This window comes from Canis lupus, chromosome 19 (assembly GCF_048164855.1).
Source record: "Canis lupus baileyi chromosome 19, mCanLup2.hap1, whole genome shotgun sequence".
Classification (NCBI taxonomy): domain Eukaryota; kingdom Metazoa; phylum Chordata; class Mammalia; order Carnivora; family Canidae; genus Canis; species Canis lupus.
Window position 1 is genome coordinate 51,176,578 of NC_132856.1, and position 25,555 is coordinate 51,202,132.

Sequence of the window (25,555 nt, forward strand, 5' to 3'; positions counted from 1 at the left end):
CCCACAAGATGTCTGTGCCCAGGAAAAGATCGTGGGAGGAGAGTAACAGGATTTCATAAAATGTAGTTACAGGTGGTTATTCTCTGCTTGCTTCTCACGTAAAATATCCAGACAAAAATATAAACATTTAAAATGAGCCGTCCAAAAAAAAAAAAAAAAAAAGCCGTCACTGACTGTGAAAACGCTAAACGATTAAAACACTGTCTGCTAGAATTGCACCAAGGAAGACAAACAGTTGATACTGATGCTCTGAACTGGACAGGGGAAGCTGGCGTCTGGGGACGCGGGGCAGGATCTGGAAACAAGCATTTATTGCCAGTCCCAGGAAAGGATAGGCTTGGGGACAGGGTCGTGGATTTGATCCTCTGCTTCCCAAACATTTGGAACACTCAGGAGAAAACGGGCGCCCCCCAAGAGAATGGAGAGACTGGGGACCCCACAGACCACAGCACCGCCCACGCACGAACTACAGAGACCGAGTCACGACTGTCCCCTGACGACCCTCCCCGTGGTCACCGTACGTTCCGGGGAGACGCGGCCGCGCACAGGGGTCCTGGCTGCCAGCCCAGCCCCTCCGCCCGTCCTGGCACCCCCGGCCCCGCACACTCACCGCTTCCCAGCTTTTCGGCCCGTGGGCGTCGTCCCTACCGCGCCCGCAGCAGGCGCCTCAATCTGCGCGACTGATGCTCCAGCAGAACCACCTGAGACCGTTACGCGCAGGTGAGATGCGATCGCGAGCGAGGCCCCCGGAGTCCAAGCTGCTGCGGAGCGTCGCCACGCCCACCCGTCCCTGCTCGCCCCTGATTGGACAGCTCGCAGGGACCCGCCCCTCTGCTCCTGAGTGACAACAGGAGGTCTGATTGCTTAGGAGAACCAGTTTCTGCGGGTGGTCGGGAACCTGTCAGCAACTTGGACGTTTGCTTTTTTATTTATTTATTTGTTTGTTTATTTATGTATTTATTTATTTATCATTATTTATTTATTTATATTTATATTTTTATTGTTTTGGACGTTTGCTTTTAGACAAAACTTGGTCCAGGCCCTAGAGGGATAGTGGTGTCTTCCTGCAGGTCCTTCTAAATGTGGGGACACAGGTGTGCGCAGGGAGTTCAAGAGTCCCAATGGAGCGACGTCCTTCTTCAGAGCAAGAGGAGCACCTGACCAGGCCAGACCGGTACTAGAGGGTGCTCTGAGGTTGGCATGAGGCTGAGAAATCACTCATAGACCTGTGACCCTTGTTTACAAATACACTTAAAAATGATCTCACCTGGACACCTGGGTGGCTCAGTGGTTGAGTGTCTGCCTTTGGCTCAAGGTCGTGATCCCGGGGGCCAGGGATGGAGTCCCCCATGGGGCTCCCTGCAGGGAGCCTGCTTCTCCCTCTGCTTATGTCTCTGCCTCTGTATGTGTGTCTCTCATGAATAAGTAAATAAAATCTTAAAAAATAGAACAAAAAAATGATCTCACCCTATGCAATAAAGACTGGATCCCGCTGTTGACAGCGTTTCTACCCATCCCTTATCTACCTGCATGCATGTGGTATTTTAGCTAAAGATTTCCATAGCCTCCCAAGTATTTGAATCTTTTGCTTTAAAATTTATACTTTTGGGATCCCTGGGTGGCGCAGCGGTTTGGCGCCTGCCTTTGGCCCAGGGCCGATCCTGGAGACCTGGGATCGAATCCCACGTCGGGCTCCCGGTGCATGGAACCTGCTTCTCCCTCTGCCTGTGTCTCTGCCTCTCTCTCTCTCTCTCTCTCTCTGTGACTATCATAAAAAAATAAAATAAAATAAAATTTATACTTTTAATTGTGCTAATATACACAAACTATGACATTTCTAGTTTAGGTGTGCAGTTCTGTAGTGACAATTACGGTGATACTGGGAAATCATGTCAGAACTGGAATAAATGCCTAAATTTTGAGATGGCTCCTGTGTTTCCCAATGTCACTTTCCTTTCTGATTGACATTATCAACTATTTGTTCTCCATGGTGTATTTCAAACAGACTCAATGTTTCAATTGCACAGAACAACAATCTGGAATATCTTATATGACATCCATGTGCCTCTCCCCTAAGTTTATTTCCTGGGCACAAGCATCCAATGGGAAGTCTTTTGGTAGAGTTTCAACTTTGAAATTTTTCTGGGTGATTTGTCTGGTTACCACCCTGTGTTTGTCATTTTAAAAAGATGTACTAATTTATTTCTTTTTCCAATAGGGATAAAATTTATTTAATTAATAGAGCTTGAAGAAAAGTATAAAATATTTCCAAAGAGGTAAAAATGTGGTGAATTTCAGAAAAAAGATATTCTAGTATTACATTCCATTTGTTAAGGATTTTAATTTCACTTTTTCTTGTCCAGAGAGTGTGTTGTAAGTTTTTGAGGCCTATTCTTTAATTCTGGGTGGTTTCAAATCCGCTTAGATTTGCAGGGTGGAAGTATATTCAAGCAGGACTACTTATTTGCAAAACAATGTCTTGCCATGAAAAATAATTTACACCTTTCTTTCCCCCAAAGGAATAGATATTTGGGATTTTCTGGCTGAACTAGTAAATGCGCATTAGTTTCTTTCCTCCTTTCCACATACACTAAATTTGAGTGATTTTGTTCAAACACATGGTTTGTGTTGTTTAAAATATAATGGTGCTCCCAAGCAATTCCAGTGGGGCATAGAGCCCTGTGGTCAATGATCTGAGTCAGGCTATTTGAGTCACTGCTTTCAATTCTACTTCAATTCCCAAAAGTAGAATTGCTAGCTCAGAGAATAACTTGGTTTGTAATTTTTAAAGGAATTGTCATGTTGTTTTATCATACCATCAACACGATTTTATATTCTCAGCAATAGTGCAACAAGGGTTCCAAAGAGTGTTTTCATTTTCCTGATAAGTGTCCTTTAAGAAAAAAAGTCATTAATTTGATGAAGTCCAAATTTGATGGAGCCCATTCTTTCCCATTCTTGCTCTTGGTGTCAGCTATCAATTCCTTGCCAAATACAAGTCAAGAATTGTTTCCTATGTTTTAGGTAAGTGTTATAATTTACTCTTACATTTAGGTCTTTATCCTTCATCCTGTTAAATTATTGTATGTGGTGTCCTATAAGGATAAAATCTCTTTTTTCTCTTTTTTTCCAAGATTTTATTTGTTTATTTGAGACAGAGAGAGAGAGAGAGTACACAAGTGGGGGTGGAGAGAGGTAGAGGGAGAACAAGACTCCCCAATAAGCAGGAAGCCCAACACTATGTGGGGGTCAACCACAGGACCCTGAGATCAGGACCTGAGCCAAAAGCAGACGCTTAGCTGACCTGAACCACCCAGACACCCCAAACCTTTCTTTTGCACATGGCTATCTAGTTGGCCTAGCACAAATTTATGAAAATAATATTCTTTTTTTATTTTTTTGAGAGGGAGAGGCAAAGAGGAGAGGCAGATGAAGAAGGAGAGAGAGAATCTTAAGGAGGCTCCATGCCCAAAACAGAGCTCAAAATGGGGCTTGACCTCACCACCCTGAGATCATGACCTGAGCCGAAATCAAGAGTCAGACACTTGGGCAGCCTGGGTGGCTCAGCGGTTGAGCACTGCCTTCAGCCCAAGGCCTGATCCTGGAGACCCGGGATCGAGTCCCACTTCGGGCTCCCTGCATGGAGCCTGCTTCTCCCTCTGCCTGTGTCTGTTCCTCTCTCTCTCTCTCTCTCTCATGAATAAATAAATAAAATCTTTAAAAAAAAAAAACAGTGAGTTGTACAAATTAAAGGGATCCATTGTATAGTATGTGAATTGGATCCAATAAAGTTGTTCAACTCTTCAACAAATGGTTTTGGGAAACCCGGACAGTCACATGCAAAAGAATGAAACTGGACCATTTTCTTTCACCATACACAAAAATAAACTCACAATGGATTAAAGACCTAAATGTGAGACCTGAAACTATAAAAATCCTTGGAGAATGCACAGACAGTAATCTCTCTGACTTTGGCCATATCAATATTTTTCTAGATATGTCTCCTGAGGCAAGGGAAATAAAGGCAAAAAAAGAAACTATTGGGACTACATCAAAATAAAAAGTTTCTGCTCAGTGAAGGATGTAATCAACAAAACTAAAAGGCAACTTACTGAATGGGAGAAGATATTTGCCAACAACATATCTGATAAAGGGTTAGTATCCAAAATACATAAAGAATTGATACAACTCAATACCCAAAAAACAAATAATCCAACTAAAAAATGGACAGAAGACATAAACAGACATTTCTCCAAAGAAGCCATCCAGATGGCCAGCAGACACATGAAAAGATGCTCAACATCACTCATCATCAAGGAAATGTGAATCAAAACTACAACAAGGTATCACCTCACACCTGTCAGAATGACTAAGACCAACAACACAAGAAACAACAGGTATTGGTGAGGATGTGGAGAAAAAGAAATCCTCTTGCACTGTTGGTGGGAATGCAAACTGGTGCAGCCACTCTGGAAAACAGTATAGAGGTCCCTCAAAAATTAAAAAGAGAACTATCCTACAATCCAGGAATCACACTACTGGATATTTACCCCCCAAATACAAAAACACTAATTCAAAGGAGTACATGCACCTCTATGTTTATGCAGCATTCTCTACAATAGTGAAACTATGGAAGCAGTCCAAGTGTCTGTAGTTAGACAAATTGATAAGTGATATATATGTATATATATATATATATATGAACATTACTCAGCTATAAAAAGAATGAAATCTTGCCATTTGCAACAACATAGATGGAGCAAGAGAGTATAATGCTAAGCGAAATTATAAAAAGACAAATACGGTATGATTTCATTCATACATGGAATTTAAGAAACAAAACAACCAAAAGGGGCAGCCCAGGTGGCTCGGTGGTTAAGCATCTACCTTCGGCCCAGGGCGTGATCCTGGAGACCCAGGATCGAGTCCCACGTGGGGCTCCCTGCATGGAGCCTGCTTCTCCCTCTGCCTGTGTCTCTGCCTCTCTCTTTCTCTGTGTCTCTCATGAATAAATAAATAAACAAATAAATAAATAAATAAATCTAATATTAAAAAAAAAAAAACAAAGGAAAAAAAAACAAACCAAGAAACAGACTATTGGGGCACCTGGGTGGCTCAGTAGATGAGAGTCGGCCTTTGGCTCAGATTGTGATTCCAGGGTCCTAGGATCAAGTCCTGCAACAGGCTCCCTGCAGCGAGTCTGCTTCTCTCTCTGCCTATGTCTCTGCCTCTCTCTGTCTGTGTCTCTCATGAATAAGTAAATAAAATCTTAAAAAAAAAAAAACCGAACCAGACTCTTAAGATTAAGAACAAATTGATAGTTACCAGAGGGGAGTAGGTGGGGGTATGGGGGAAGTAGGGAATGGGGATAAAGGAGTACATTTATCATGATGAAAAATAAAATGATTTTTAAAAAAATGCTTCCCCAAAGTTGTTCAAATAAGTGGATAAATGCATTAAGAGTTTTGCAAACCAATCTCTTAAGGATATTAATACTGGGATCCCTGGGTGGCGCAGCGGTTTGGCGCCTGCCTTTGGCCCAGGGCGCGATCCTGGAGACCCGGGATTGAATCCCACGATTGAATCCCACGTCGGGCTCCCGGTGCATGGAGCCTGCTTCTCCCTCTGCCTGTGTCTCTGCCTCTCTCTCTCTCTCTCTCTCTGTGACTATCATGAAAAAAAAAAAAAGGATATTAATACTTTCCAAGTACACTTTCCAAGAACATCCTATACTCACGTAACCTTTTCTTGTTTCTTGTTACATCAGCCCAAACAGTAATCAAATTACCTTACAGGTATTATAGCCTTTTATATAGCACAGTTCTTTAAGGATACATTCAAACAATCATCTGAAATAAAGTTCCTTTCAGCATAAAACGTATACCTGAGAATACTCAGGTGTAGGTGACTAAACACCCTACAACTTACGGTCTTGGAAGAGTCCGTTACTCAGCTGGGACTAGGGTTCCAACTTTCCACCACAGCTGAGCGCTTGGAAGGCAACAGGGTTTTTAAACTCTGAAATAAGTAAGGATGGGGATCAAAATGGAGCCAGGTGACTCAAGGGTGTGTATTTGTAAAGGGTCACAGTTCCAGAGTTGGCCCCTCAGCGTTACCCTCCAACGTAAAGGCCCCTGGAGACGACGAGTTCCCCACCGGTGCTCCCCAGACACCAAACCTCTGGCCTGCCGTCACTCCCCAGGGAGAGGGGGCGGGCCTTGCAAGCTGCCCAATCAGAGGAGACGTCAGGGCAGGTGGGTGGGGCGACGCTCCGCAGGCGCACCGCAGGAGGCCTCTGGCTCCCGCCATTGTTGGCATCGCGGGTTACCTGCGCTCCAAACTTCCGCGTCTCTCTTCCTCTGATTCTACCTGACTGAGACCTGTACTTTCCCCAGAAATCGCAGGTGGAACGCTGGGAGACCCAGGAAAGCTAGAAATGGTGAGTGTGCAGGCCCGGGCTTCCAGAGAGGGGGGCGGAGTGCTGTTTGGAACCGGCCGGAGGCGGCCGTGGCGCGATCTCGCTTCCCCGCGGACAACTCTGAAGTCTGGGACTCCAGTGCGTCGGGGGCGCCTCTCGGACCTCAGGCCCCGCCGGCGCGCGGCGCGGGGGCGGGGCGGGCAGCTGGCATTCCAGAGTCCTGTCGCGTCTCTGCGCGCGGCAACTTCGGCCCTCGAGTCTGGACCGACAGCTCTGCGCCCGCAGCTCCGTGTCTCCCCAGACTATGCAGTGGTGACCCCAAGTGACAGGGGACGATCGCGACTGGCCCTCCGGAGTTCGTGCGCGGAAGGTGCATGGTCTGTGAGGTCTCCAGTCCTTCCTTTCTCTTCAGAGGGGACCGTTTTCTTCTGAGTGTTCCAGAATTGTGGAAAACGGTGAAATCCACGGTCCTGTCGCGCGCAGCTCTCCCTGGGACTGGCAGTCGTTGAGGCAATTTCCATATCCCTCCTGGCCCACTTCCCGTCTCCAATTCACAGCGTCACAATGAACTGTTCGTCCTTCATGATGCATTTCAAGCAGACCCAGTATTTCAGTTATTTATCATCCCCCCTTCCCCTGGTTTTAATGGATGTCGCTTTTATTTTATTTTTTTTAATTTTTTTTAATTTATTTATGGTAGTCACACAGAGAGAGAGAGAGAGGCAGAGACATAGGCAGAGGGAGAAGCAGGCTCCATGCACCGGGAGCCCGATGTGGGATTCGATCCCGGGTCTCCAGGATCGCGCCCTGGGCCAAAGGCAGGCACTAAACCGCTGCGCCACCCAGGGATCCCCTGGATGTCGCTTTTAAATGCGTTTAGTTTGTATTCCTAGATATTTTACGGAAGGGAAAAGTAGGGAATAACCCCCTGGAACAACGCAGTACGAAGTCCTTGTGCCCCTCCTCCCAGGATTTTTTCCTGGGCACAGACATCCTATGGGAAGCCCTTTGGGTGGAAATTCCTCTTTGAAACTTTCCTGGGTGATCTCCCCTGTCAGCACGACCACTCCTCTGGTTTGTCACATTTAAAAGATTTATTCAATTAATTTTAGTCTTAAAATTTTCAATGAATAAAAATTTATTTAATCCATACAACGTGAGGGGCCCCTGGGTGGCTCTGGTTGAGCGTCTGCCTTTGGCTCAGGCTGTAACTGGCGTCCTGGGATCGAGTCCTGGGACAGGGAGTCTGTTTCTCCCTCTACCTATGTCTGCCCCTCTCTGTGTCTCTCATGAATAGATAAAAATCTTTTAAAAATCCATACAAAAAAATAAAAAATAAAAAATAAAAATCCATACAACGTGAAAGACAGGTAAAATATTTCCAAAGAGTCAAGAAAGGAGTGAATTTCAAAAGAAAAAAAAAATTCTATCATTACCCTGCCAGTATTATTATTATTCCCTCTCTTATGTGTGTTACTAATATTCTGAGGTCTGTTCTTTATTTTATTTATTTATTTATTTATTTATTTATTTATTTATTGGTCTGTTCTTTAATTTGGGATGAGTTCAAATGGATTTCCAAGGCGTAGACTTGGAGACTTCTAGTGTTCAGCTATGATTACTAGCTTATTTTATTTATTTATTTTTTTAAAGATTTTATTTATTTATTCATGAGAGACACACAGAGAGAGAGAGAGAGGCAGAGACACAGGTAGAGGGAGAAGCGCAGGGAGCCTGACACGGGACTCGATCCCGGGACTCCAGGATCACACCCCTGGCCAAAGGCAGGCGCCAAACCGCTGTGCCACCCAGGGATCCCCTGATTACTAGTTTATAAAACAGTTTGTTCTCATGTTAATAATTAATGTCCTATTTATTTTTGTGAACGCAATCCATATTTGTGAGGTTTCTTTTTTTTTTTATTTATGATAGTCACAGAGAGAGAGAGAGAGAGAGGCAGAGACACAGACAGAGGGAGAAGCAGGCTCCATGCACTGGGAGCCTGATGTGGGATTCGATCCCGGGTCTCCAGGATCGCGCCCTGGGCCAAAGGCAGGCGCCAAACCGCTGCGCCACCCAGGGATCCCTCTTTTTTTTTTTTTTAAGATTTTATTTATTTATTTGACAGCACAAGTAGGGAGAGCAGGAGAGAGAGAAGCAGGCTCTTCACTGAGCAGGCAGCCCAACACGGGGCTCGATCCCTGGACCCTGGGATCATGACTTAAGCTGAAGGCAGATGCTTAACCAATGAGCCACCCAGAAGCCCCACTTGTGAGTTTTCTTGTTGAGCCAGTAAAGTGCCTTAACAATTTTTTCCCTTCCTTTCCACATAAACACTGGATGTGAGGCATTCAATTAAGTTTTCTTCAGGTCACTTTTCATTTTTGGATCAGTTAGTGCACGTGCATGACCCTAGAGAACACTGACATTCAACAGGCTAAAGCAATTGAATCCCTATTTTAATTGATGTGAGGAAAACGGCCCAAAGCTTGTATAAATATTTGAAAATCCAGTGCATGTAAGGAGCTAAACTCAAACCCCTACTGTATTGTAATATGGTACTTATTCCTGGAAAATACCCTGTGTGTGATATAGGAGAAGGACAAACTGATGTCCCATGTCCTGCTAGTTGAACATTTGAAAATTTTCTTTCTTTTTTTTTTTTTTAAAGATTTTATTTATTAATGAGAGACACAGAGAGAGAGAGGCAGAGACACAGGCAGAGGGAGAAACAAGCTCCATGCAGGAAGCCTGATGCGGCACTTGATCCCGGTCTCCAGGATCACACCCCGGGCTGAAGGTGGCACTAAACTGCTAAGCCATCCGGGCTGCCCATGAAAATTTTCATGAGCCATACAAATGCTTTACACTTTTGTAATTTTAGTGTTTAAAGGAATTACAACTTAAAATGGTTTCCTGTGTACAGTTAAAATGAAATCAAGACTGTTAAATAGTATAATATATGTAAATTTATATATTTTAAAGATGTTATTTATTTATTCCAGAGGGAGAGAGAGAAGGAGCAGAGGGAGAGGGACAAGCAAACTCCACGCTGAGCATGGAGCCCAACATGGAGCTCCATCCTAGGACACTGAGACTATAACCTGAGCTGAAACCAAGAGTTGGACGCTTTATTGACTGAGCCACCCAGGGTCCCAAATTTATATGTTTTTAAAGTAAATTTGTGGGACGCCTGGGTGGCTCAGCAGCTGAGGGTCTGCACTTGGCTCAGGGCCTGATCCCAGATATCTGGGATCAAGTCCCACATCCGGCTCCTTGCATGGAGCTTGCTTCTCCTCCCTCTGCCTCTCTTTCTCCCTCTCCTCTCTCTGCCTCTCTTTCTGTGTCTCTCATGAATAAATAAATAAAATTAAAAAAAATAAATTTGTAAGATAGGGAGCATAACTTAAGAAAATCACCATAAACTTATCCTAGTTCCTTCCAGCACCGTTAAACCCAGCCACCCCCAAATACATAATTTTCATCATTTCCTGAGCCTCCTGTATCCAACAAGTAATTGCGAGTGCATATTATTCTTACTGATATTTGCCCTTGTAATGAGCAGTCAGATTTGCATTTTAGGGTGTTTTGAGTGCTGACAGCTTAAGCCTCACCTCCCCACTCTGCCCCCCACCCCTTGTGCTCCCAGCTGGACATGCCCATGAGAAAGCCTGGGTGGTCTTTCCTCTAGAGCAGGCAGGAGATTCCAACCAGGAAAGCTCCTGTCTGTGTGCAGAACTCTTGCCCCCGCCCCACTCCCCAACTCCGATGAACTTCTTACCCAGCCAGGCTCTTCATTCTTTTGAAGCCATTTCGGAGCTGCCTGAGAGGCACCCTTGTCTTGAGACTTCTGACATGAGTCCTGAGCCTTTTCCTACTGTCTGGGTGTCTGGGTGTTGTTGGAAGCTACATAGCCATCCCACTTAACTTATGAACCACTTCTCAGCAGGTGGCCATAACAGTTGACACCATGAGCAGCATGTATACATGTGGCCACCATTCCATGGATCTGTTCTTCTTGCTTTAAGTTGCTCACCTGGTTTTCTGACTGACGGTGGCATATACTGCTGGGTGCTAGGGAGCTCGTACTGTGCCCTGTGCTGCCCTCTGTTACATTGGTGACCCAGCAAGCCTCAGTTTTATTATTTTTTAATTATTTTTTAAGGTTTATTTATTTATGATAGACATAGAGAGAGAGAGAGAGAGGCAGAGACACAGGAGGAGGGAGATGCAGGCTCCATGCCGGGAGCCTGACATGGGACTCGATTCTGGGACTCCAGGATCACCCCCTGGGCCAAAGGCAGGTGCCAAACCGCTGAGCCACCCAGGGATCCGCAAGCCTCAGTTTTAGATGGGACCAACCAAAGTTGGCAGTTGTGAGAATTTCTAGGGTTTGGGAACAGAACTGTTGGAATGCGGCCCTCCTTAAAAGTGGTTCCTGCATTGATGTCTTTGTTGGTTTCTTTATTCTTTTTTTTTTTTTTCTTTGTTGGTTTTTGTCTCTGTGAAGCTGTGACAGAGGCTGGGTTGGCCCCTTATGCCCTGTGGAAAGAGGTGGCCTCATTCAAAGGTTACTCTTGTGAAAACAGACATTTAAAAAGAAAAAGAAGAGAGAAAGGGTGAAAGACAGCCAATAAGTGGTGGGCTGTGTCCACACTCCAAACACCAGATAGTTGAATGGAATCTTCGAGTACCTCTGTTGGTCCTACCCCTGCCTCTTCTTCAAGAAGTAGGCAGAAGACTGTGGAGTTTTGGGAACACATCCGTGGCACTCTGTGGCACAGCAAAGGGATTAGTTCAAAGCTGACTTAATCTTGTCCTTTAAAAAAAAAAAAAAATCTTGTCCTTAAATCTGTTAAAGCAGCCAGTTAGCATGGGAAAGGCTCCTAACCCTGATGGCCCTGATTTAAGACTCTCAGGAGGAAACCATTTATAAATATTAGGGTAGAGAGGCACCGCCATCTGCCAAAGTATATCCAGGGACAAAGAGAAGAGGGATCCTCAAAGAAGAGACTAATAGATAAAATACTGAAACAAAAGACCACAACAACCAAATTGGAAATCAAAATGTACAAAAATAATTTATACATCAGGTAAGAATGTACTGGTTGGCTTTTCAGCCTTTGCAACATAACTTCTTCTTTTTTTTTTTTTTATGATAGTCACACAGAGAGGGAGAGAGGCAGACTCCATGCACCGGGAGCCTGATGTGGGATTCGATCCCGGGTCTCCAGGATCGCACCCTGGGCCAAAGGCAGGCGCTAAACCGCTGCGCCACCCAGGGATCCCTGCAACATAACTTCTGAATTAGTTTTGCTATCTGATGTAATGCACTAACTCAGAAACCATTAAGCAATCAGTCAATACAAGGTCTCAAGTTATAGTTATACCTGGGATCCCACTATATTTAAGCAGGGTACCCATGATCGTTCTTGGTGGTTGCTGAATAGGATATAGAGGACAAACAGCACACCTGTTTCTTCTTGACCATCAGAACTATGGTCCTGCAGAAATCCTCCATGGTCATAGCACTGGTTGTCCTAAAATAACCTGTAGTGATCTAAGAAGCTCTGAACCAATAGTTCATAAATGAAAATTAAATAAGGTCCTTGCACTCACAAATTGTCTTCACAAGATGAGACCTCTTGGACTGTACCCTCTAAGTAGAGTAGTTCATATGGCCCAGTGTAAATTGCATAGGCCCTTAAAGGATTGAAACCACACACAAGACCTGTTTAGTGAAGAGTTGATTATTCCTAGTGCTTCTCCTTTGAACAGCCAAATTTGACTTATTCTTATTCTGGAACGAATGAATGACACCTCACAGTGGATTACCGCAACTGTGTAACTGTAATGGTGGTCAAACTGAATGGATATCTATTCTTAGTCCCCAACTTTGTGGAAATTATTGATTCACCCAATCAACAGATGGCTAAATATCCTGCTGTCACAGATTGGGGGGGTCTGTTCTTTTCTATGCTTATTTCAACAGCCTCACAACTGCAGTTGCCTTCATCTTGAAGGGACACAGTACAGGTTTACTGGGTTATCCTCATGGATCTTCAACAGTATTGCCCTCCCACACAATTATTGAAGGCAAAGATCTGAACCACATCCTGGTTTCTCCAAGAAAACAGGTGCCACATTACATTAATGAGCTCCTCCTCTAAGGACACGCTAGAGAAGCAAACACTGAGAAAAGGAGCTAGCAAAATGTGGATGGGGCATTGTCATACATAAAATGTGAGGCCTGATCAACCTTGTTATTTTACTGGAAATTATTTGGTAATCTGACACCCACTCCCTTTCTAGCATCATGAGGAAATAGCTGTTCTTCCTATTGGCACCCACAACATCTACTATGTTTTTTTGTTGTTCCAGAGATAACATATTTCTTATTTACAAATTTTATGTGAGCCCATTTATGCTGTTAATTACAAATGGGCACCCTTACCTCAGAAGGCTGGAGATTTGTGAAACTGCCATTGAACTGGCACTCCTGGTAGTACTCACAGAGACTTCACTTAGATGCTTCATTGACCTCCTTTCATGCCTCTTGGAGTTACCCATGATGATCTTAAAAAAGGTTGCTCTTGGGCGGCCTGGGTGGCTCAGCGGTTTAGCACTGCCTTCAGCCCAGGGCCTGATCCTGGAGACCTTGGATCAAGTCCCATGTCAGGCTCCCTGCATGAAGCCTGCTTCTCCCCTCTGCCTGTGTCTCTGCCTCTCTCTGTGTGTCTCTCATGAATAAATAAATAAAATCTTTTTTTTTTTTTTTTTTTTTTAAAGGCTGCTCTTTGACCACCTTGAGACATGAGGAAAACGTTGGCCCTCTGGGATAGTCACCTACAGGAGGGCATGGCCCACCCTCTCCTCAGTCTCTTGCAAGATGCCACGGTGCTAGAGGAAGTCCCCCCCTTATCCAGACCCCTGGGCTCCCTGGGGAGCTCCATAGAGAAAAGCAATGGGAGTTCATAGACTTTAGGTATGACATTACCACATTCATACATAGTAGAGCATAGGCAGAATTGCTGCTTCTTATGTCTGAATTGGGATCTAACCAGAGGGTCATCACAACTGACCATACATCAAGCAGTCATCTTGGCGCCAGGCAACAATCAAGACCATCTTCATCTGTTCACTAGTCTGAGTGATTCTCTGAGTTGCCCTACTAGGGTGACAGAACTCAAGGAATCCTATGCCCCCATTACTCCCAATATAAATCAAAGTAACATTTGTTTCTGTATATTTTAAGGCCAGAGTACAAGGCCTTGCCAGGACACTATATATAATCTATGTCTGAGTCCACATGTTACTGATAGTAACAAAAGCACTCATTTCTCAAAGTACACTCTTCTGGACACTCTAACAAGGCACTCATTCAAGGCATAACAAGGAGAAACAAGGAAGTTTCTCCTCTCAAGTCTCAGGGTGCAGACTCCATAAAGCACCATAATGGCTTACAGAAATAAGTTGAAATACATTGAATAAAGATGGTCTGTGCCTGTCATGGGTCAGTTATCAGGTGTGAATATTAATGTGTCTGTCTTTTTCTAATAGAGTTTTTGTTTTTGAGAGCAGTTAGGTTTACAGAAAACTTAATCAGAAAGTGCAGAGACTTCCCATATGACCCCTTTTCCTGGACAGTTCTATATTTTATAACTTGTAATACATTTCTTACGTTTGTTGAACCAACTTTGATGCGTTAAAGTCTATGAAGTCCACTCTATGTTATATGATCTCAGATCTTCAACTAATGTGAAATGACGTGTTTCCGTCATTTTTGTATCAGAATACTTTCACTGTCCTGAAAATATCCTCTTCTCTACCTAGTCATTCACTCCTTCCTCCCATCCCAAAACCTGGTAACCAAAGGTCTTTTGAAGCCTTTTAATTTTCTCTTTTCTGGGATGTCATATGCTTGGAATCATGCAGTATGTAGCTTTGTCAAATTGTCTTCTTTCACTTAGAATATGATTTTAAAATGTCATCATGTCTTTTGGCTTGACAGCCTCATTTCTTTCATCACTTTAAAGTATTTAATCCAGGGCAGCCCCGGTGGCGCAGCGGTTTAGCGCCGCCTGCAGCTCAGGGTGTGATCCTGGAGACCCGGGATTGAGTCCCATGTCAGGCTCCCTGCATGGAGCCTGCTTCTCCCTCTGCCTGTGTCTCTCTGCCTCTCTCTCTCTCTCTCTCTCTGTGTGTGTCTCTCATGAATAAATAAATAAAATCTTAAAAATAAATAAATAAAAAAAATAAAGTATTTCATCCAGTGGATATACCAGTGGTACTTTCAGTATCAGTTCGCCTATTGAAATTATCTTGGTTCCCTGTAAGTCATGACAAGTGTGCATAAAGCTCCTATAAACATTCATGTGTAGGATTTTTATGAAAATTAGTTTTCATTTTATGAACATAAGTTTTCAACTCATTTGTGTACCTTTGAAATACATAATTGCTGCATAGTATGGTAAATGTAGCCTTAGTGTTAAGACACTGCCTTTCTTCCAAAGTAAGTATGTTCTGTTTCTACCAGCAATGAGTATTTGATGTTCTCATAATGTTTAATGATTATAAGCAACTGGTGATATCTCATAGTTCTTTTTATGTACAATATCCTAATGAGATATGATTTTGAAATTGTCTTCATGTGTTTATTTACTATTTGTATAGTACTAGTGAGGTATGTAATCAGATATTTTTCCATCTTTATTTGGATTGTTTCTTTTTGTTGCATTTTAAGAATATTTTGCTTGTGTTTATTACCAGTCCTTTATCAGATAAGTGATTTTGAAAATTTTTCTGCCAGATTATGACTTGTGTTTTCATTCTGTTACCTTCTGTTTCACTGAATACTGAATAGTTTTTCACTGTAATGAAAACTTTTTTTAAATTAATTACCAAACACCACTAAGAACTATGATCAAATTTGAGTTAATTTTTGTGAAAGGTGTAAAGTCTAGATTTTAAAAAAATTTGCATGTGGATGTCCAGTTTCTTTTTTTACCTTATTTGCTGAAAAGACTGTTTCCATTGAGTTACCTTTGATTCTTTGTCAAAGATGAGGAAGCAGTTAGGTTTATAGAACTATATTTGCATATTTGTATAGATCTATAGAAAAGCAGTTGCCTTTTCTTTTTTTTTTTTAGATTTTTTTTTTAATTTATTCATGATAGAGAGAGAGAGGCAGAGACACAAGCGAGGGAGAAGCAGGCTCCATGCTGGGAGCCCAACGCGGGACTTGATCCCGGGACTCCGGGATCGCGCCCTGGGCCAAAGGCAGGCACTAAACCACTGAGCCACCCAGGGATCCCCTGCCTTTTCTATATTAACTTTTTATATATATTTTTGGTTTTTTTAAAGTAGGCTCCATGCCCAGTATGGAGCTTGAACTCACAACCCTGAGATCAAGCATCCCACACTCTACTGACTGAGCCAGCCAGGTGCCCCAGTATTAACTTTTTGTTTAAAAAAAAAAAAAGATTTATTTATTTGAGAGATAGTACACATGAGAGAGCACAGCGGGAAGAGGGGGCAGAGGGAAAGGGAGAAGCTGACTTCCAGCTCAGCAGAGGGGGCTGACAGGCTCATTCATAGGATGCTGGGATCACAACCCAAACTGAAGGCAGACACCTTACTAACTGAGCCATTCAGGTACCCTTTAACTTTTTAAATTTATTTTTAAAAAAGATTTATTTAGGGATCCCTGGGTGGCGCAGCGGTTTGGCTCCTGCCTTTGGTCTCCTGGAGACCCGGGATCGAATCCCACGTCGGGCTCCCGGTGCATGGAGCCTGCTTCTCCTTCTGCCTGTGTCTCTGCCTCTCTCTCTCTCTCTCACTGTGTGCCTATCATAAATAAAAAAAAAAAAAAAAAAAAAAAAAAGATTTATTTATTTTTTATAGATATAGTACGCACAAGGGAAGGAAGGGGAGGGGCAGAGGGAGAGGGAGATAAGTGGACTCCCTGCTAAACACAGAGCCCCACAGGCCTGATCCCATGATCCTGAGATCATGAACTGAGTTGGACACTCAGCCAACTGAGCCACCCAAGCGCCCTTAACTTTTTATCTTTTAATTTTCCTTTTGGTTCATGGAGTTTTCTTTGTTATTTGGGATTTTTTTTTACATTTTTCTCAATTGACAATCTTGTTATATGACATAAAGGCAGTTTTATTTTGTGCTTCCCCAAATGTATAACCTTCATTTTTTTTTAATTTACCTTTTATTCCCCTGTCTGAATGTATTAGCTAAGAATTCCAGTACAATGTCATCTAGTTTTAGTGAGAGGAGACATTGTTGCCTTCATACTGAAATTACCAGAAAGAAAGAAATTCTGTAGTTCTTTCAGAATAGCACACTTATATTAAGCAAGATCCCAGTTGATGTAGGGGACATGGAGTCAGTGGGGAAGCAGTCTTTACTATGATTTGCTGTTAATCTTTTAGCGAGTCCTTGTCCTTGACCTACTGTGATGTAATGAGAATGATTTATGGTAAGTGTCCTCAGTTCTTAGCATAATCCTCTTGAAGCCCTCACAATTACTTCAGTGTTAATGGTGAAAGAGTGTGTTGCCAAGAGGCAACTCTTAGCCACTTACTAGGTAGCTTTTATGATGGGGTTTTGGATACCTGAAATACCAAGCTTTGATGAAATGTTTAGAACATTGAGCTGCAGCTCTCCACTTATGAATATAGGACAAGGGCTGGAGATAGAGTTAATCACCAATGGCCAATGATTTACTAAATTGTGTCCATGTACTGAAACCTCCATCAAAATTCTTAAAGACAGGATTCTGACAGTTTCTGCATTGGTGAATGCAACCAGCTGCTGGGAGGTTGATGTGTCCGTAAGGAGATGGGAGCTCTGCACCCCACTTGCATCTCCATTCCCCTTACCCATACCACCACCTTAACTTATCCTATGTGTTGCACTTTTTCTTTGTTCCTGAGTTGTATGCTTTACAGTAAACTGGTAATGGTAAATAAAGCATTTTCCTAAGTTTCTTAAAATCATTTCAGTAAATTACCAAATGAGACAGTGTGGAAGAAATCTGTGAACTTGTAGTTGGCTGTGAAAATAATAAACTTGCCTTCCCATTTGTAGCTGGTATCACAAATAGGGGCAGTGTGTGGGACTGACCTCTTATACTATGAATCTGATTTAAACTCTGGGTAGTTTGTGTTAGAACTGAACTATTGGACACTTGTTTGGTGACATAGAATTGGAGAAGTGGCTTTGGAACAAATACAACATATTTGGTGACAGGAGTGAGAAAACCCTGATATCCTCTCTATGCCCCACCTTTGGAACAGAAAAGAAACACCTTTGTACCCCCACATCATTTATGTTCTGGAAGTCATATGTGAACTACTTATAAATTGAATATAGGTCTTCAGTAGTCCATCTCACCCATCGTATATACATTTATGGAATTATTTAGGACACAGTGGCCTTTGAGGATGTAACTGTGAAGTTCACCATGGAGGAGTGGGCTCTCCTGGATCACTCCCAGAAGAAACTTTACAGAGATGTGATGCGGGAAACCTTCAGGAACCTGGCCTCAATAGGTAAGAATGAGGACATTCTTACTTGCAAAATCAATTAGAGATTTAGTGTAACTTGCTCATCAGTGCCATTTCAAGGGAAAAGATGGAATATTTTTATTAATAAACCTGCCATGGTCACAACTCATCATGGACCTAGAATCTAACAAATTTTCTCTAAATTTTTATAATTTATACTGCTTTTTTCCTAGTGTGTATGTCAGAAGAAAAATGGAAAATCCATGACAGTGAAGATCAGGATGAAAATCATGAGACAAATCTAAGGTGAGTAGCATTTGCATGAGAAAATAAAGTTTCATTACAGAATCCAAGATCTCATGAAATTTAAAAAACAAGCAAATAAATTAGTGCAGCTTTAAATTCACTGATCCTGGGACACCTGGGTGGCTCAACGGTTGTGTCTGCCTTTGGCTCAGGGCATGATCCCAGAGTCCTGGGATTGAGTCCCACATCGGGCTTCCTGCATGGAACCTGCTTCTCCCTCTGCTTATGTCTCTGCCTCTGTGTGTCTCTCATGAATAAATAAATAAAATCTTAAAAAAAAAATAAATTCACTGATCCTTAGGATATTTTCATCAAGTTTTTTCTCACCTCTTACTGTGATGTACAGTTTCTGAAAAATGGTACACCTGGAAACAGCTGTTTTGATAATAGCTAAGATGGAGCCCTGTTGGAAAGCTCTCAGGGTGTTAACTTTCAAACAATCAAAATATGCAGAAAACCTACGTTTTCCTTGAAAATAGTAAAGTTACCATCATAGTTATCAATAAATGTAAGAGGATTAAGAACAAAGCTATTAATAATATGCTTCTCATTTTTTACAGCAGTCAAATGGTAGAAAGACTCAGTAAAAGTAAAGAATGTAATCAGTATGAAGAAATCTTCAGCCAGATCCCATATCATAATCGGAAGAAGAAAACTTTTACTGGAATAAAACTACATAAATGCACTTTATGTGGACAAGTATTCATGTATCATTCAACCTTTAACAAGCACAAGAAATCTCACACTGGACACAAACCATATGAATATCAGGAATGTGAAGAGAAGCCTTATAAATGTAAGGAATGTGGAAAATCCTTCAAGCATCGCCAGTCCATTCGAATGCATGAAAAGACACACACTGGACAGAGGCCCTATGAATGTAGACACTGTGGAAAAGCTTTCATTTGTCGCAATTACTTTCAAATTCATGAAAGGGCACACAGCGGGGAAAAGCCCTACAAATGTATAAAATGTGATAAAACCTTTAGTTATTCAAGTAACTTACGTAAACATGAAAGGACTCATATTGGAGAGAAACCTAGTGAATGTAAGCAATGTGGTAAAGCTTTCAGTGGTCTCAGGTCCTTTCGAATACATGAAAGGATACACAGTGCAAAAAAGCCTAAGGAATGTACAAAATGTGGTAAAACCTTCAGTTACTCAAGTAATTTACATAAACATGAAAGAAGTCATAATGGGGAGAAACCCTGTGAATGTAAGGAAGGTGGGAAAGCCTTGCGTTCTGTTACCAAATTTCGAAGATACACGATCAAGCAAAATGGAGATGGACTTTATGAATGTAAGGAGTGTGGGAAAGCCTTCAGGTGTCCCAAAAACTGTCGTAGTCATGAAATGACACATAGTGGAGTAAAGCCCTATGAATGCAAGGAATGTGGGAAAGCTTTCAGTTCACCCAGGTCCCTTGGGAAACATAGAAGAATTCATACTGCAAGGAAGCCTCATGAATGTAAGGAATGTGGTAAAGCTTTCCGTTATCCCAGTTCCCTTCGAAATCATGAAAGAACCCATACTGGGGAGAAACCTTATAAGTGTAAGGAATGTGGGAAAGCTTTCAGTTGTCCCAATTACTTTCGAATTCATGAAAGAACTCACACGGGAGTAAAACCATATGAATGTAAGCAATGTGGAAAAGCTTTCAGTTGTCCCCAGTCCTTTCGGATACATGAAAAGACACATAGTGCAGAAAAACCCTATGAATGTATAAAATGTGGTAAAGTCTTCAGATATTCTAGTAACTTACGCAAACATGAGAGATCTCATACTGATGATAAACGCTATGAATGTAAACTATGTGGTAAAGCCTTCAGCAGTCACTATTATGTTCAAAAACATGAAAGAACTCACACTGGAGAAAAACCTTATGAATGTAAAGAATGTGGGAAAGGCTTCATTTTCCGCTCAGGTGTTCAGTCACACATGGTAATCCACACCGGAGATGGACCTTATAAATGTAAGAAATGTAAGAAAGCATTTATTTCTCCCAGTTCATTACGAACACATGAAAGAACTCACACTGGAGAGAAACCTTATCAATGTAAAACTTGTAGTAAAGCTTTCAGTCTTATTAATTCTTTACGAAATCATGAAAGAACTCATATGAGAGAAAGTCTGTGAAAATAAGGAATGTAAGAAAGCCTTCATTTGTTGCATAGTCTTTCATGGGCATGTAAGAATGCACACCAGAGATAAATTATAGAAATATAAAGAATGTAGGAAAGACTTCAGTTCTGTTTCCTTTGAGACTTAACAAAAACCCAGTGGAGAGAATTCAATTGGTAGTAAACAATGTAGGAAACCTTCACTTGCCCCACATCACTAAAAAAACATGTTAGATTATTCACTGGATTAGTATTATATAACTAAAAAATAAAAACTTTATAATTTTTACAGATATTTTCAAGGTGGTGTGAAAATTAAATGAGAAAGAAATACTCAATATGGATAAGCTTTGTGGACGTGAATTCATGTAGAACAGTTCTTAAAATTCACAACATTAAAGAAATGTTATAAATGTTATTCATATATGGTGTTTATCAGGTATTCATCCTTAAAGTGATTCTCTTTGCTATAGACTTCCACTTTTGCAAACAGATACTGAAGTGAGATAATTATGTAGGTACTCTTAAAACAAGAGTTCCTAAGTTTAGTAAGTAAATTTTTCCTTAGTAATATTTTTGTGTTCTTGTTTTGAAGTCTCTTGGATCTGTGGGTGATTGAAGTGTATTTCTAAGGTGCAAGTAGGTTTAATTTTTATATATTTTAAAAATTCTGTAAAGAAAGGAATGTTGAAAAATAACACTTTTCATATTTTCCTTTCCTAGTGTCCTGTGGGGCAAGTATTCAGTATGATTTAGCCATTATTTCTGTATTCTACATTTTTTAAAAGATTTTATTTATTCATAGAGACACACAGAGAGAGAGAGAAAGAGACAGAGGCAGAGACACAGAGGGAGAAGCAGGCTCCATGCAGAGAGCCTGATGTGGGACTTGATCCAGGGTCTCCAGGATCACCCCCTGGGCTGCAAGCAGCGCTAAACCGCTGTGCCACCGGGGCTGCCCTATATTCTACATTTTTTAAAAAAGATTTATTTAGGGGATCCCTGGGTCCCCTAAAAGATTTATTTATTTATTCATGAGAGACACACAGAGAGAGGCACGACACAGGCAGAGGGAAAAGCAGGCTCCTCTCAGGGAGCCCAATGCAGGACTTGATCCCAGGATCACACCCCAAGATGAAGGCAGACTCCCAACCAATGAGCCACCCAGGTGTCCCTCTACATTTCTTTGTTTACAGAAAGTTCCCTTCTCATTGGCCTGAAGAGCCTTATTCTGTTTTCCTTGCCAATAAGTAGTTGCTGTAGTTGTGAGGATGCAAAGATCATCATACAGTATATTCTCATGTGAATTATTATTTTCATCTTTTGTTCTTTGCTCTTTGCCATTGCTTATGGCTAGCACTTGGAATATAGAGTTACATTAAGAATAGAGGACTCAGGGCAGCCCCGGTGGTGCAGCGGTTTAGCGCCACCTGCAGCCTGGGGTGTGATCCTGGAGACCCGGGATCAAGTCCCACTTCGGGCTTCCTGCATGGAGCCTGCTTCTCCCTCTGTCTGTGTCTCTGCCTCTCTCTCTATCTCTGAATAAATAAATAAAAATAAAAATAAATCCTTATTTTAAAAAAGAAAAAAGGATAGTGGACTCAGGGGATCCCTGGGTGGCTCGGCGGTTTAGTGCCTGCCTTTGGCCCAGGACGTGGTCCTGGAGTCCCCAGATCGAGTCCCGCATCAGGCTCCCTGACTTGGGCCTGCTTCTCCCTCTGCCTGTGTCTCTGCCTCTCTCTCTCTCTCTGTCTTTTATGAATAAATAAATAAAATCTTAAAAAAAAAAAATAGAGGACTCTTGGGGATCCCTGGGTCGCTCAGCAGTTTAACACCTGACATTGGCTCAGGGTGTGATCCTGGAGTCCTGGGATTGAGTCCTGCATCGGGCTCCCTGCATGGAGCCTGCTTCTTCCTCTGCCTGTGTCTCTGCCTCTCTATGTCTCTCATAAATACATACATACATACATACATACATACATACATACATACAATCTTAAAAAAATAGAGGACTCTGATGGGTGTTTGGGTGGCTCAGTTGGTTAAGTGGCTGCCTTTGGCACAGTTCATAATCAATCCTAGGATTGAGCACCGTGATGGACTCCCTGCTCAGCAGGGGGTCTGCTTCTCCCTCTCCCCCAGTTGTAGAAGACATGAAAAAAATCATACTGAAGAGAAACTATGAATGTAAAAGTGGTAAAGCCTTCAATATTACAGTTCCTTGCAAGTATACCAAAGGACTCAGGAGAGAATCCCTATGAGTATAAGGAATGTGGAAAAGCCTTCAGATGTTAACCTAAATTCTAGAAGATATTGGGGCTCCTGGATGGCTCAGTTGGTTGGGCATCTGATGCTTGATTTTGGCTTAGGTCATGATCTCAGTGTCGTTAGACCAAGCCCCATGTTGGACTATGCACAGTCTGCTTGGGATCCTCTTGCCTCTGCCCTTCCCCCCCCCTTGTGCACACACATTTATCTCAGAAAAAAGTTGTAGAAGACATGAAAAAAATCATACTGAAGAGAAACTATGAATGTAAAAATGTGAGAAACCCTATGAATGTTAAAAATGTAGTAAATCTTTCAGTTCTTTCAGTTCTCTTTGAAAACAAAAGAATTCACTGGAGAGAAACCCTATGAATGCAAGGAAGTGGGAAAGCCTTCACTTTCTCATGCAAACTTTAAAGGACTTGTGAGAATGCACACTGGAGAGATACTATGTAAATGTGCTGAATGTGGAGGAGACTTGTCATTCTGGTCCTACTGAAGACATGAAAGGACTCATTGGATAAAAAGCTCTAATGTAAACCGTGTAGGAAATATTTAGTTGGCCCACATCCTTAATGTGAAAACTCTTACTGAAAAGAAATATAAATGTAAGTAACATGAGAAAGCTTGATTGGAATTAATCCATGTAAAGTGTTCCAGAAAACCTTTCAATGCAGAAGAGTTATTAAGGTTGTATGTATATTGTGTTTACTGGGCCTCTTTCTCAAAGCACATTGTTGTAATGTGAATTTCTACTAATTACTCTCAAATGAATATTAAGGTGAAAGAATTCTGAGTTGTCTTTCAACAATAGTATCCTAGATTAATAGTGCTTCTTCCTTATATCAGTTAATATTTTCTCTTTCCATTTTGAAGCCTGTTGGATCCATGGGTGAGTTGAATGTATTCCTAATATGCAATTAGGTCAAACTTTTTTATATAATGTTTTATTTGTTTTGTGTTAAGGGGCCTTTGAAAAATGACAGTTTGTTTCTTTGTTGGGATTTTCCAACTGGCCTTGTGACAGGTCCTGGATATCTTTAGTCCATTATATATTCTACCTTTCTTAATGACAAAGTTTTTTTTTGGGGGGGGGGTGAGGGGTATGAGTCTTCTCCTTTAACATACTAATACAAAGCTATAATAATTTTTATGTATTTAAGCATAAGAAAGAATATATTTTCATGTAATTAGTATTTCATATTTGGGCCTTTGCTTATCCTTCCTTGTGATGGTTATTTGGTGAATACCCTGAATTGGGAAGAGAGACCTGTAATGGGAGAAAAGTCAGAGATATCCCCCTATGGGTAAAGTGAGGGACTAGATTTTCCATAGTCATCTCTTTTATGATTTCCATGTAGAATTCACCAATAGCCTCACTTGCATGAGATTTCAAAGGCAGAAGCCAAGAAGATACTAGATTTTTGAACTACTTTACTGGAAAAGGACAGATACATAGGAACTTCAAGGCCATCATCACCGAGCCCATATTCTGGATTCTTTGCCCTTCCATTCAAAAAGTACCCTCAAAAACCACCATCAACTCTTTGGTTTCTGTTTCCTAGAGGTGGAGATTTCCACTGATGTCTTCACAAGGTCAACCTCAAAGATCCATCAGAGTTGTTGTTGTTGTTTTTGTTTTTAGTTTTTTCTTTTTTTTTTGATAAGGCTTCTTGTGTCTGCGATGATGTGAATTCAGACTTTCATGCTTGGGAGTGTTCTCTGACTACCTCCTCTAGATTATATCCCTGATAAGGCCTAATTTGTATAGGAAACACCATATGCTGTTAATAGTGTAGTGTGTATTTTCCTGACTGACCTCGACACTTACAATGGTGCAGTAAAAATGTAGAATTGGAGTTTGTTTCTCTACTACATTGTACATTGGCTTCTTTGATCTTGTCCTTCTTTGTGACAGTAAGCACCTTCCACATGTCAGAAAGACTGTGGGTATTTCCAGTTTCTTCTTCCCAAATGTAATACCTCAATATCCAATCAATATCTTTGATTGTATGTGGTTAAAAGTATGTGCATTTTTTGTAGAGGAACACTTCTGTCATTGTTTCATAGAAGTATTTAATTAACTTTGTTCTAAGCCACCTAATGCTAATAGATACTGAATTTTTTAATTTCCCAGAGAGGATATATTAAAGTGTGCCATTATTATTAGGGATTTTTTGATAAACTGCAGTTTTCTTCTTTTAATCATATATTATACATTGTGAGTATTACATTGGCATACAAGTTCAGGTAGTTTTTCCTCAAGAAGTTTTGTTATTCTTTTATTTCACAGTGTTGTCATGAAAGTAATTTCTCGTCATTTGTAATACCAAAAATTTAAATCACATTGTGTGTGTGTGTGTGTGTGTGTGTGTGCACTCTGCCCAGTGACCTGCAGGAGTATATGTGTAGTCAAAGAGGAGTATAATGAATTTTAGTAAGAATGGCTATAAATCAGAAAGGACTGAGTATAACATTAACATGATGTTCAAAAGGACTTGTAGGGTTTTGACTTGTGTTGGAGGATTTAACTGGTACTCAAGGAAGCAAGACATTTTTGTGAATTGAATGCTGTGAGGAGGTAAACTGTATTCTATCATTGGTAACTATAATTGTTGTTTTCTAGAAGGTAGAACATAAAAACAGTGTCATGGACCTAAACTTACTAGTAAGAAGTCCCAGGTAGTGATATTAGAAAAAAAGGAATATTGGTCATTTTTATGATTTGGAACATTAATTTTTACCATTTTTAGAGATGTGGTTACAAAATGCCCTTATAATTGTCTTGGTCCTGGGACACCTGGGTGGCTCAACAGTTGAGAATCTGCCTTTGGCTCAGGGAGCAAACCCGGAGTCCTGGGATGGAGTCCCACATCGGGCTTCCTGCATGGAGCTTGCTTCTCCCTCTCTGCTTGTGTCTGCCT

General features: G+C 41.5%; 2 protein-coding genes and 1 long non-coding RNA gene across 11 annotated transcripts in view; 1 reads left to right on the top strand and 2 right to left on the bottom strand.

The window, feature by feature from the left end:
* The window catches only part of LOC140610744 (uncharacterized), a 47,263-nt gene extending 46,487 nt beyond the window's left edge, over window positions 1–776 (bottom strand). The window contains exon 1 of the mRNA XM_072787131.1: window positions 611–776. The gene's annotated coding sequence lies outside the window, so the exon portion shown is untranslated. The remainder of the gene's footprint in view (window positions 1–610) is intronic.
* LOC140610745 (uncharacterized) overlaps window positions 1–23,421 on the top strand; it is a 40,857-nt gene extending 17,436 nt beyond the window's left edge. For 3 of the 9 annotated variants that reach the window (XM_072787138.1, XM_072787136.1, XM_072787142.1), the window contains 3 exons: window positions 17,859–17,985; window positions 18,174–18,246; window positions 18,807–23,421. In XM_072787138.1, coding sequence (XP_072643239.1) covers window positions 17,859–17,985; window positions 18,174–18,246; window positions 18,807–20,382 — 1,776 coding nt within the window. In that variant the 3' untranslated portion in view covers window positions 20,383–23,421. Of the gene's footprint in view, window positions 1–3,995; window positions 4,155–6,253; window positions 6,440–13,207; window positions 13,404–17,858; window positions 17,986–18,173; window positions 18,247–18,806 lie in introns of those variants that run through there. The other 6 variants (XM_072787141.1, XM_072787140.1, XM_072787144.1 and 3 more) reach the window with 5 other exon arrangements.
* LOC140610756 (uncharacterized) lies at window positions 5,460–7,836 on the bottom strand. The gene is made up of 3 exons (XR_012012286.1): window positions 6,117–7,836; window positions 5,929–6,018; window positions 5,460–5,667 (listed from the first exon to the last, which is right to left on the bottom strand). It is a non-coding gene; the product is annotated as an uncharacterized lncRNA (long non-coding RNA).
* Window positions 23,422–25,555: the final 2,134 nt, after the last annotated feature.